We start from the raw sequence: 10,168 nt of genomic DNA on the forward strand, positions 1-10,168 counted from the left end.
CCTCTCCAAACAGATATTTGCCCCTGTCTGCTGGTGCACAAAAGAAAGATGTATGCTAGGGGGCTGGCGTCACGCGGGTGTTCCACACGATTGGTCGATAGCTTGGTGTAGGTGGATACCGATCGTCGACAGGGTCAGGGTGCAAAGTCTCTTAATGATCACAACCTATGACCATACTCGAGATCGGATGGACAGAATAAAGCCATGAAGCGTTTAGCACCTCACCGTTTGAAAAGATGGCTACCGAAGGTGTTGCCAATGCTAGTGTCCAGCGCAAGGAGTCCGATAGTACGTATTTGGGTCGCTCAATAGCAACCGTCATGGCATTGTATTTCGTACCAGAAGTTATGATTGCCAACCACTTTTTTGGGGGTACCCGCCTTCAGTGCTTTATTAGAGAAGTCGTCTTTACCGAGGTCCAATGAAAGCCGTGCAGAGATGTAGTCCCATTCGTTGGTATAGATCAGCAGGATTGTGCAAAAAGTCCATGGGTATAATATACAACACATGATCGTTAAACGTATGCTTGTACGCGAGGCGTAAAACCTGCAGTGCAAGCAAGTCCGAAGAGTTCACGAATAATATTCCTTCACGAACCTGCCCCACCTCTCGATTACAGGTTTAACTATAAGATCCCATTCCCTCCCTTCGTATTTTCCTTCGTTTGGTCGACGGAAAGAAAATATTTCCCGGTGAACAACCCCACCTAATCGGATATTGTCAGTGCAAGGGTAATTATACAGAAAAATAAATATCGTACAATCTAGACAGCGATTGGCTCTCTTCACAGCAGAAAGTCCACTAGAAAGGGTGCCTGCTGCAGAAGGCGATTGCTTGGAATTGTTTGTTTTCGGCCACTCAGATTCTAAGTATGGCGCATAGAGTGACAAATCTGCAAGTTCTATGTGGACAAGGCGCTCCAGACGGTGACAAAGGGGGCCAGGATCTCCTGCCTTCATTTGGCCCCTGAGCAGGCTCTCGTTTGTCCCGTTGTCGGAATCGGGTTCAACGGTGCCAGGCCACCACCCGCGCAAGACCTGTTCTCTAGATCCGCATTGCTTATCCCACTGATCAAGACGCTTCTTGAGATTGACAGTTCTGCCGACCTTTAACTGGATGAGGTGTGCGTCAGAAGGGTCTGAGCGTCGACGAATACGTCGTCAACACTAGCGCGGCCCAGGAAAAATGAACAATACCTCGAATTTCAAAGGTATATATGTAACCCGGACGATCAGATTTAGAGGGAGCCCTTGCCATCTCTTCTTTAAGTGCCAACTGGGTATCCACTCTCAGATACTCAGGCACATAATCTAAAAAATGATGGTCTACGTGGATATTTGGAACGGACCACAGAAGGTACGAATCTTACCTTTAAATTCAACATATCTATCTGCATGACCGGTTCTTGTGACATAAAATCCGGTCTCTTTCATATTTCGGTGTTGATGACAATACGCAGCGGGTATAGGATCCAAAATTGCATGTGTAGGGGGCAACTTAACGGTCCGTGAGCATTGTTTGTTAGACTTGGTTGTAGCGCCGCACTGGACAGTAACCTGGCCAGAGGGAGACGTGGATGCAGAGGATGAAATTGATGTTGTGTGGGGTCTGGTCGGAGTCACAACGAATGTTGGTCGAGAGAAGTCATCTGCAGCTGATGGTATAGCAGGCGCGCTCTTTGCGCCGTGCGTGCGAGGGGTATCAGGATTGGATTGCAGTGAGTACACGGTAGATACAACAGGCGCATCAAGCTTAGGTCGCGGTGGAGTTGCAAAAGGTAGTCTCTTTGGGTCATGCGAGGCAGGGATATCAGGTTTAAATTGCGGTGAATATACGGTAGATACAGCAGGTGCATCATGCTTGGGTTGCAAGTGAGTCGCGAAAGGTAGTGTCTGTGGGGGCTGTAGCGTTGCCTTCGGCTGATTCTGAGAATCTATCATCTGCAGTGCATGTTGCATCGTCCGTGACCGCTGTTCTGTCTGAGGACGCGGCCTAGGCATGGGCCCTGGGGTATTTGGGTATGGCGAAGATGGACGACGGACGCTATCCATCACCTTGTTCACCGCGTGTAGAACCGGTTCAAAGCTCCCAATCAACCTTTTCTTGGACTTGCCATCCGAGAACCATCGACTGCGGTGTTTCTGGTCGTCGCCATAGTCTGCCGTCGCCGAAAGGTTAAGTGCAGGGACATTTTCGCTCAGAGCACGACTGCTCGACAGAGGTGCATCGGTAAGTATTTTTCCTGGTCCTTTGTCTGACTTCTCGGCCAGTGCAAGGGCATTGAAGGACTCGACGAGATCACGGTTTCGGGATGGTTTTGAAGACTGGTGTGGGTGGTTCATTGACGAATTCCTACACAGGGAAAGTACGAATGCGAGCCAGCCGGGATGGCTGCGCCTTATATCCCGTGCGGACCTCGTGGTGGTAGCCAATTGTAGTATGTACTACTTTGTCTCGAGGAGCGTCGAATCATATCGCCTCGAGCCCGAACACCGCCATATTGGGTGGGAGTTTCAAGAAGTCGAAATTACGTGTCAGTAGCATCCGAACGCGTGTTTCTTTTGTTTCCCCATACTACATACGACGGCGACCACAAAATCGTCGATATCTCATACATACGGTGAGTATATCGCAGCCACTATCTAAATGAACTGTACTTTGGAAGATGAAACGCACTGGGCTCTGACAGTTTGTTGATGTCACTGCATTACGCTCCTACGAGAGCGGCGGCCTAGAAAACCGTTAACTGACTCGTTCTCTTAAACCCCTCGCTGCATTGCTTAGCACAGCTAACATCGCAATTATTATCCTACTTATTGCAGTGCGAACGTCTCCAGATACCGTGCCCTTGTAGGCTGTCCTGCCTGAGCGTGGGAAGTCAAATCCACTGCAAAATTTTGTGATTGTGGCGATACAGATACAGACACTTCACGGCTCCATAATCAGTACCTGGAGTAGCTCCGATATGGCTGATATCCAACATGTTTGCTCGGCTTTGGACGAGATGACTACCAGTATGGCGTCGGTCAGGGAGCTTATGCAGTCCCTCAGAGACAAGTACGTCCCTCCTGGTGATATTCGCGTAATGTATGCTCACACCAATCATAGACAAGCTTCTTCAGATGCAGTGAATACGGCAAATGGCATATCTTTGCTATCTTGGAAGCATCATCTGATGTTGTCATATATACAATCCCTCGTTCTTTTGTGTGCTCGTCGAGCCGTAGGGGATTCCATGGAAGACAGGACACCACCGTCCAACCCTTTTAGTACCACTGACCGCAGTTCGCGCGGATCTGGCATTGGCGATCTGGTGGACTCCATGATCGAAGGGCGTGTGGTCTTGGAAAAGATTAAAGTTATGGAGAGCAGGATGAGGTATCAAATTGAAAAACTTGTCCGCCTCGCGGAAGAATCTTCGAAAGCCGTTACCGAAGGTGCGTTTAGGAGGCGGCAGGTCGTGATGCCTCGAGCTGAGTGATACTCTACCAGATCCTTTGGCGTTTCGGCCGAATCCCCAGAATTTTGTGAACAACGAACAATCAGATGGAGAATCAGGAGAAGACGCCGACGAAAAATCACGAGAGGATGGTATATACCGTCCTCCCAAATTGGTGCCAATGCCTTACGTCGAAACCTCCTCGGACAAGCGTTCTAAACGACAACCGATCCCAAAAACGTTATCATCTCTTATACACCAGGACCCCTCGCGCCCTCATATGGAGTCCACATCTGGCTTGGGTTTCACACCAGCTCTAGCCTCGGACCGGGCACGCGAAATTCAACGAATGACAGAATTTGAAGAGGATAACTTCACCCGTTTAATGATGAAGAAAAAAGATGCACGTCGGCGAAAGCGCGACGAGGAAGACCTGGCGCTGGGTGGATCCGGCACGAGCAGGGGGAGGCGTCGTGGTCGCGGCCTCGAGGATGAATTTGGGGATATCCTGCACTCTGTTAGTCGAACCAAAACCGGATCCGTAGGCGACGGATACGAGGAACTAAGACAGAGAGGGAAGAAATCCGACGCACTCGCCCGCTCAAGAATGAGGACGCGGGATGATGTCGAGAGCGATGGCGAGCACGTTCCGCAAGCAAAGAGGACGAGGTTTGAGAGGGAGAGACGAACTCTCAACAAGAAGATACGAGCTAAATCTAAACAAAGGTCGTGATTGGCTACGTAGTAGTATTATCGCATCGCGTCGTGCCACTGCCAGTGTGTCCACTGTTCTTTACATACTATGCAATCGACTAGGCCAGTCACCGGTAAGACCGCTGCTGTCATCACCCGCAAACGCATTGCGACGACATCGGTGGTCGCTCGTGACGCGAAAAAACGCAGAGTCGAGGTGAAGTAAGAATAGCTAGTATCATCGCATATGTCCTGTGAATCTGCATTGACCTCTTGGCTGGTGAAGGTCGACGACTACTGTGACTTCTTTAAAGCTCATAGATGACGGTGACACGTCGGATTTGATTCGTGCTCTGGAATGTCTTGAGCAGGATACCTTGGGTGAATCGTGGAGGAAAGCTCTGCGGGCAGAGTTCTCGAAACCATATTTCCTCAAGGTGCGAGTCTTGCAATCACGATTGTCTGAACATATGGATCCCACCAAATCTCGCCGTCTAGCTTAAGGATTTTCTGATCTCCGAACACAAATCTCATGTGGTATACCCACCAAGTGAGGGCTGATTTCCACGTGGCTCCACTGTCATCTTGATTATCGTAGTCAAGGACATATACTCGTGGTCAAGATTGACACCCCTGGAATCCGTCAAAGTCGTCGTCCTGGGTCAGGTGGGAGATGGCATTCTGCTGTAAGCTTTAACATGCTAACGCCATGCAGGATCCTTACCATAACACCGGCCAGGCACATGGTGGGTATTATTTTACACTCGATCTGGGCAAAGTTACACGGTTTACGTCCTGCATATGTTTAGGATTGTCATTCTCCGTGTTACCCCCCACAAAATTACCAGGTTCTCTCAAGAACATATATAAGCAGCTTTCTGTGGATGTTCCAGCATTCAAACCTCCGCTGATTGGGTAAGGATTGCACCATGACTAATTCTTGCACTATTGAACAAGAACAACACAGAGACTTAACTCCACTCGCTAAAGCAGGTGTTCTTTGGCTAAACACCTGTCTCACCGTTCGTGCCCACACCGCCAACTCGCATTCGAAGAAAGGATGGGAGTCATTTACCGATGCAGTTATAAAAGCGGTCTTGGATAGAGAGGATGACAGAGGGGTCGTGTTCTTTGCTTGGGGTCTACCCGCCCAGAAAACGTGTGAACGGTTGGGCATCGATGAGGTATGAGCTCTGCATCTGAGCACCGTTTGCTGTGCTGAACCACTCTAATTTAGGAAAAACATTTGGTATTGAGGTAGGTGGTTTGCTGCTCCGAGCCGCGAGAGTTGTCAACACATGTGAATTGTTCCGGATAGATCTGCTCATCCCTCTCCATTATCCGCGCACCGTGGATTCCTTGGAAATGGTCACTTCAAGAAAGCCAATGAATGGTTGCGCAAAACAAACGATTCGGAGATTGACTGGACTGGACTGTGTTCTGCAGAACCTCCTGAGCAATAGCTTCCTTATCTTGAACCAGACCTTAGCGCGCATGTTCCACCTCAACTATGCATGTAACCTACATTGTATTAAACTACGTAATATTTATATGTTTATGAGCCTTGTCGTTTTGTAGTCAGCGGTTCCTATTCCAATCGCGTCCGCCGGCAAACCGCGACATGTCTGGGAGACTGTAGAAGTTTGCATTCATGTGCGTGAACTGCTGCTGCTGGTTGAATTTGCTAGGGGACAAGTTTAACTGAGGCGCTGGCGACGGTGCTTGCGTCGGTGGACCGGATGTTTGTGGCTTCGATGGCGATGCAGATGCACCAGCAGACGCCGGAGGTTTGAAGTTCTAGTACAAATCGGTCAGTTTCTAGTTAGTCACTCATAAAGCGCAAAGCGCAGGGACTGACATATTGACGACCTTCGCGATACAGCTCCTCCAATTTCTCATCGAACGCACCCCGTTCTTCCATGTCTTGGTAGGCCTTGTATAACCGAAGTGCAGAGTTGGCGTCTTCGATAGAATCGTGCGTGTCGGTCTGAATGTTCTCTCCCAGTATGTACCACGCCAAATAGCGCAACGACAATCTTCGTTGCCGACTGCTAATGAAATATAGGTCGACAGTGTCGATGACCTGTTCTGGCGGGACATAGATGTCTATGTTTTAAAATAAGGGGGCTGACCACATCAATAGGATCGTGGTTGACTGACTGATAATCCGAAAATCCTTCGATAACCCATGACCGACGAAAATGCACCCCCGATCAACGAGCAAACGCAGCTTTTTGTAAACTAGCTTCAGCGGTGTTAGCGTGAAGGGAGACAAATGGGGGTCCAAATCCCCATCTAAAGCAAGGGATTAGTAGGTCTACCATTAGTCAGGGAGATGCAGAAACTTGCATTTGATCCCAGAAAACTCTGTCAGGTAGTCAACTATAGCCTCACTCGTATGGATATGATCGTCAATGAAGGGTACCCCTTCCTTTGGACCGTCTCCACGTAGTACAGATACGCGTGCCAGACTGAGGCGAGCTGGTCTAAGGACTCGACTAGTCCCGTCAGAACGGTACTCAATCTCCTCCTGTATAGTGTGTCAGCGGGGCTAGGATCGGTGTCCAAGTCGACTTCCCTACCTGTTGCATGGACACAAACTCAGCGTCAATCGCAACCAGTGTTCCAGGTGTAGGAAGCTCCTCAAAGCGAAGGGGCTCGTGTTTGATGAGACTCTTGTCGCGGTTACTAAACTGCGAATGAGAAAAATACAATGAATCGACAGATAAGCCGCCCACATAGATATTGACGTATCCTGGCTTAGTATGGAAGGGTCGAGTTCGTCAGGGAGTCCCCTGAAATCCAACCTGTCCCGTACGTCCGTCCGTTCTAGGTACAAAATGGAAGGTTTCTGTCATGAAATAAGTATGGCAAGTTCATAACAACGATTCAGACGCTCCTTCCAAGTGCTTGGAAAACTAAGAGCTTCCTCTTCGGAAATATTGAGGACAACGAAGTCATTGAACAAATACCATGGGCCCTTCGTGTTCACACTGGTTTCTGCATGATAAACATGCGCTGGTGGAACTAATCACAGTGAATTGAAAGTCAAATGAGTCCTACAGTACTCCACCTTTGATGAGCGCAACCAGATGTGACTGCTTCGTCTTCGTAGTAATTTGGCATACTATTGCCTAGGAAGTTCTTCAACGTGTTAAATAATAGAGACAGCGCCCGGACTAACCCTGAGTTCATATGCGGCAATCTCCGGATCTTCTACCCCATCAATTTCTCCCTGTAGCTCGATTTGCGACTGCAAAAATGACCCATGTCGAGTATCAAACCAGAATTTCATGCTCTCCTCATTGTAAATGGATGTATTGATTGCGAGAATAGGTGGAAGATCTGCGGTGGATATAGAACGTCGGGAAATGAATGTCGCGAATTGCTTGCACGTCTGGCATGTGGCTTTATGGCTCATCTCTCGGATGATAGAACTGCGAATGATATTGGCAAAGTCGGTCAAAATCTGTGGCTCGTTTGGAGACATCTGCGCAACGTCGTTAGGCTAACCAAACACCAAAATATTCGGGAATACCAACTGGCCGGGGGTAAACCATGTCGATGATGTGCGTCATGTTCTCCTTCTCCCGAACTGCCTTGCAGTTCAAACAGGTGACGATGTTCTTTGCGTCAATACCGAGTAATTGTGTGATCGGCGCCGCAGCAGGCGAGTTGGTGTCTGACGAATAAGGGTCACGCTGATATACGACAGGGTTGTGCGGGAACGAATTTCCCTCCACGCTGAGATGATCGACAAAGAACCTATGGAAGGACTGGATCATCTGGTCATATGGCGCTTCCCTGCCATAGTCGATGAGGTCTAACTGGTTGCGGGCTAACAAACAACTTTAATTATACCCGCAAAAAATCACTCAACAACATACCCTGGGCCAGTACACCTATCACCCTGCAGAAATTACTTGCCTGACAGTTTGTCCCGTGGGCGTCCTCAAGCATGCGGACGACAAACCCAAGCTCACAAAGTAAGCAATGCTCTCGCGGACAGTTTGTCGTGGTGTGCGACTTAGCCAAATTCCTGATGGGGTGCGTATAGTGCATCACTTGGAGAATTGGATTCGTGTACGAGTTGAGGATATGTGTTTCCAACCCACTGTAAGACGTTTTGTTGTAGAACCTGCACAATGCTTAGCCCAATCCTATGTGTTACCTATATGCTACGATTCTCACCCGAAGTCGAAGTCTTCTACTCCGAATTTGGAGTACTCGATTTCAACTTTGCGGTACATTCGTGGTACCTCTTCGACACTATCATCAATCGAGAGATTTTCGAGGTCCACCTGCACCATACACCGTAAGGAATAAAGACAGTGCAAATGAAACGTGATACTTACATCGTCCCTCCGACTTTTCCCGCTTCTAAAGCGACCCTGGTCCTTTGTGTTCGTGACCTGAACGCGATTTCGTCGCCCCCGCAATTCCTTCGGTAAAGCGGCGTAGGCTATATTGTCATTGACCTTCATTGTACTTAGGATCTGAGGGGGAATCTTCGGCAGAGGTGGGTAGTGCAAGCCATGTGAGACGAAGCGAGGTGTCCAGGACGACAATAGCAGCGTATTATAGTGAGGCATGCCAATAGAGTTCAGTGGACTACATTTGATTAACTTGGTCAACAAGAAGCCTCCCGCGCCGTATATAAGACCCACGTGGAATCTGTCCAGGTTATGTCGGGCAAAGGTTCGGGGACGTCTGCGTGTTCTATTGGTTGTCCTTCAAAGCCATTAAAATACAGCTCGGAGGACTCGTCTGCAGCTGTTAGGAGATGAATATCACCGGCAGCGTCGCCAAAACCTATGAAGGAACCACTGGAAGACAATGCAACAGATGTGATGTAGGCAGTCGTTTCGAGCTTCCTGGGGTTGTCACGGGTAATTCAGACGAAAAGTAAAACCGTTACCCACTTGGTAAAACCCGCTAATATTGGTAGCATCAGAAACATCGACAACGTTTACAAGGCCTTGAGCGGACGTCACAACCAGGCTGGAGGAATGTTTTGGCACAAGATTGATGAAGGCGGGCCCTTCGGAGAATGGAATGGGAGGCAACGGTCGCATGCTTCGTAGATCATATACCTTGACGAGTGGGTCAGGAAACTCGTGTCCTCGTCTGCACTTCAGTTATTGCTCGGTGATAGTGACAAGACTGGAGAGATTTAAACCTTATACTACGACCAACGGTGAAGAAAAGGTTGCCAGTAACTTGCAAGTCTTGAACGCCACTGCTGTGAGCTTGAACAGATCCTTCTCCATTCTCTCTTCGAATGCCAGTGCGGGGGTCATGAATGCGTACGTAGCCATCAATCGACGCGGACAATAAATTTGAAAGAGAGAATTGAAGGTGTGTAATAACAGAGGATACAGGAGCTTGGCGAACAGTGCTGCCTGTAGAGGTGTTGAGCAGCATCAATTCCGGCATGCTGGAAGCTGTTGCCAATAAATTTGGTGTAAAAGTCGATGGGGACGCCGCTGTAAACGCGGACGTTGGTCTGCAATATCTGGTACGTTAGATTCAGGGGCATGGGTGGCATCGCGACCTACCTGAAATACCACTTGTTCATTCCCCCCTTCGCCCATGAACCGATACCTTCTCCAGCCAAACCAAACGCTCTGACATAGTTATCACCAACAGTAATCTGCCTGACAGCAAGCCCACCGCCAACCGGGAAAGATACGCCTCGTAATCCCTGCACCGTATGGAGTGCGACGACAACCCCGGAGTCAACGCCAGCCCATACACTATCAGAAACTGGATCAAACGAGAGCGCTGTTACCGCTTGAATACCAGCATCGTGCAAGGTTGTGATGGGCTGAACCGGTTGATACAGAACCATCGATCCTAATGCATTTAATTCGGAGCTGCTGCCGCTCGTAATCACTACGGAGCAGTAGGGAGTCACGTGACTCCATCTCTGCTACAATCACATCGCCTCCACGCAGCCCCAGGCTGTCGGTTGGCTCTTGGATTTCTGAACGTTTAGTGAGTTGTCGTCTCATCCATTTGGGCGCCCTCGAATCT

The 10,168-nt window shown here is 49.0% G+C and overlaps 4 protein-coding genes across 4 annotated transcripts; 2 read left to right on the forward strand and 2 right to left on the reverse strand.

Annotated features, from left to right (window-relative positions):
- Positions 1–358: 358 nt before the first annotated feature.
- Positions 359–2,491, reverse strand: F5J12DRAFT_823253 (uncharacterized protein). The gene is made up of 4 exons (XM_051745381.1): positions 1,370–2,491; positions 1,197–1,310; positions 761–1,138; positions 359–706 (listed from the first exon to the last, which is right to left on the reverse strand). The coding sequence occupies exons 1-4, from the start codon at positions 2,340–2,342 to the stop codon at positions 573–575; spliced, it is 1,599 nt and encodes a 532-aa protein (XP_051600987.1). The 5' UTR covers positions 2,343–2,491; the 3' UTR covers positions 359–572.
- On the forward strand, positions 2,492–4,217 carry F5J12DRAFT_740816 (uncharacterized protein). Its single transcript, XM_051742021.1, has 3 exons — positions 2,492–3,057; positions 3,109–3,437; positions 3,493–4,217. The coding sequence occupies exons 1-3, from the start codon at positions 2,966–2,968 to the stop codon at positions 4,170–4,172; spliced, it is 1,101 nt and encodes a 366-aa protein (XP_051600988.1). The 5' UTR covers positions 2,492–2,965; the 3' UTR covers positions 4,173–4,217.
- F5J12DRAFT_823262 (uracil-DNA glycosylase) lies at positions 4,218–5,677 on the forward strand. Its single transcript, XM_051745382.1, has 9 exons — positions 4,218–4,354; positions 4,419–4,569; positions 4,631–4,682; positions 4,731–4,798; positions 4,848–4,878; positions 4,942–5,047; positions 5,100–5,316; positions 5,370–5,389; positions 5,451–5,677. Exons 1-9 carry the CDS (start codon positions 4,242–4,244, stop codon positions 5,593–5,595), a joined length of 903 nt encoding a protein of 300 aa, XP_051600989.1. The 5' UTR covers positions 4,218–4,241; the 3' UTR covers positions 5,596–5,677.
- F5J12DRAFT_823265 (ubiquitin carboxyl-terminal hydrolase-domain-containing protein) lies at positions 5,678–9,997 on the reverse strand. The gene is made up of 17 exons (XM_051745383.1): positions 9,691–9,997; positions 9,312–9,638; positions 9,055–9,259; positions 8,800–9,002; positions 8,488–8,743; positions 8,324–8,433; positions 8,020–8,270; positions 7,675–7,970; positions 7,317–7,622; positions 7,206–7,266; positions 7,034–7,159; positions 6,871–6,985; positions 6,715–6,820; positions 6,482–6,662; positions 6,293–6,427; positions 5,991–6,238; positions 5,678–5,929 (listed from the first exon to the last, which is right to left on the reverse strand). Exons 1-17 carry the CDS (start codon positions 9,981–9,983, stop codon positions 5,711–5,713), a joined length of 3,438 nt encoding a protein of 1,145 aa, XP_051600990.1. The 5' UTR covers positions 9,984–9,997; the 3' UTR covers positions 5,678–5,710.
- Positions 9,998–10,168: the final 171 nt, after the last annotated feature.

This window comes from Pisolithus orientalis (assembly GCF_024613125.1).
Source record: "Pisolithus orientalis strain OTSU chromosome Unknown F5J12scaffold_10, whole genome shotgun sequence".
NCBI classification, from domain to species: domain Eukaryota; kingdom Fungi; phylum Basidiomycota; class Agaricomycetes; order Boletales; family Pisolithaceae; genus Pisolithus; species Pisolithus orientalis.

Bases quoted from the DNA above. Each gene is read 5' to 3' on its own strand.
- F5J12DRAFT_823253 (XM_051745381.1), bottom strand. From the start codon at position 2,342: ATGAACCACCCACACCAGTCTTCAAAACCATCCCGAAACCGTGATCTC. The intron at 1,139-1,196 runs GTATTGTTCATT...GTCGACGCTCAG, and splicing joins ATATACCTTTGAAATTCGAG to ACCCTTCTGACGCACACCTC. The intron at 707-760 runs GTACGATATTTA...ATATCCGATTAG, and splicing joins AGCCAATCGCTGTCTAGATT to GTGGGGTTGTTCACCGGGAA.
- F5J12DRAFT_740816 (XM_051742021.1), top strand. From the start codon at position 2,966: ATGGCTGATATCCAACATGTTTGCTCGGCTTTGGACGAGATGACTACC. The intron at 3,058-3,108 runs GTACGTCCCTCC...CACCAATCATAG, and splicing joins ATGCAGTCCCTCAGAGACAA to ACAAGCTTCTTCAGATGCAG. The intron at 3,438-3,492 runs GTGCGTTTAGGA...ATACTCTACCAG, and splicing joins TTCGAAAGCCGTTACCGAAG to ATCCTTTGGCGTTTCGGCCG.
- F5J12DRAFT_823262 (XM_051745382.1), top strand. From the start codon at position 4,242: ATGCAATCGACTAGGCCAGTCACCGGTAAGACCGCTGCTGTCATCACC. The intron at 5,048-5,099 runs GTAAGGATTGCA...AGAACAACACAG, and splicing joins TTCAAACCTCCGCTGATTGG to AGACTTAACTCCACTCGCTA. The intron at 5,317-5,369 runs GTATGAGCTCTG...ACTCTAATTTAG, and splicing joins AACGGTTGGGCATCGATGAG to GAAAAACATTTGGTATTGAG.
- F5J12DRAFT_823265 (XM_051745383.1), bottom strand. From the start codon at position 9,983: ATGGTTCTGTATCAACCGGTTCAGCCCATCACAACCTTGCACGATGCT. The intron at 8,744-8,799 runs GTGGGTCTTATA...AATCAAATGTAG, and splicing joins ATAACCTGGACAGATTCCAC to TCCACTGAACTCTATTGGCA. The intron at 6,663-6,714 runs GTAGGGAAGTCG...CACACTATACAG, and splicing joins AGTTTGTGTCCATGCAACAG to GAGGAGATTGAGTACCGTTC.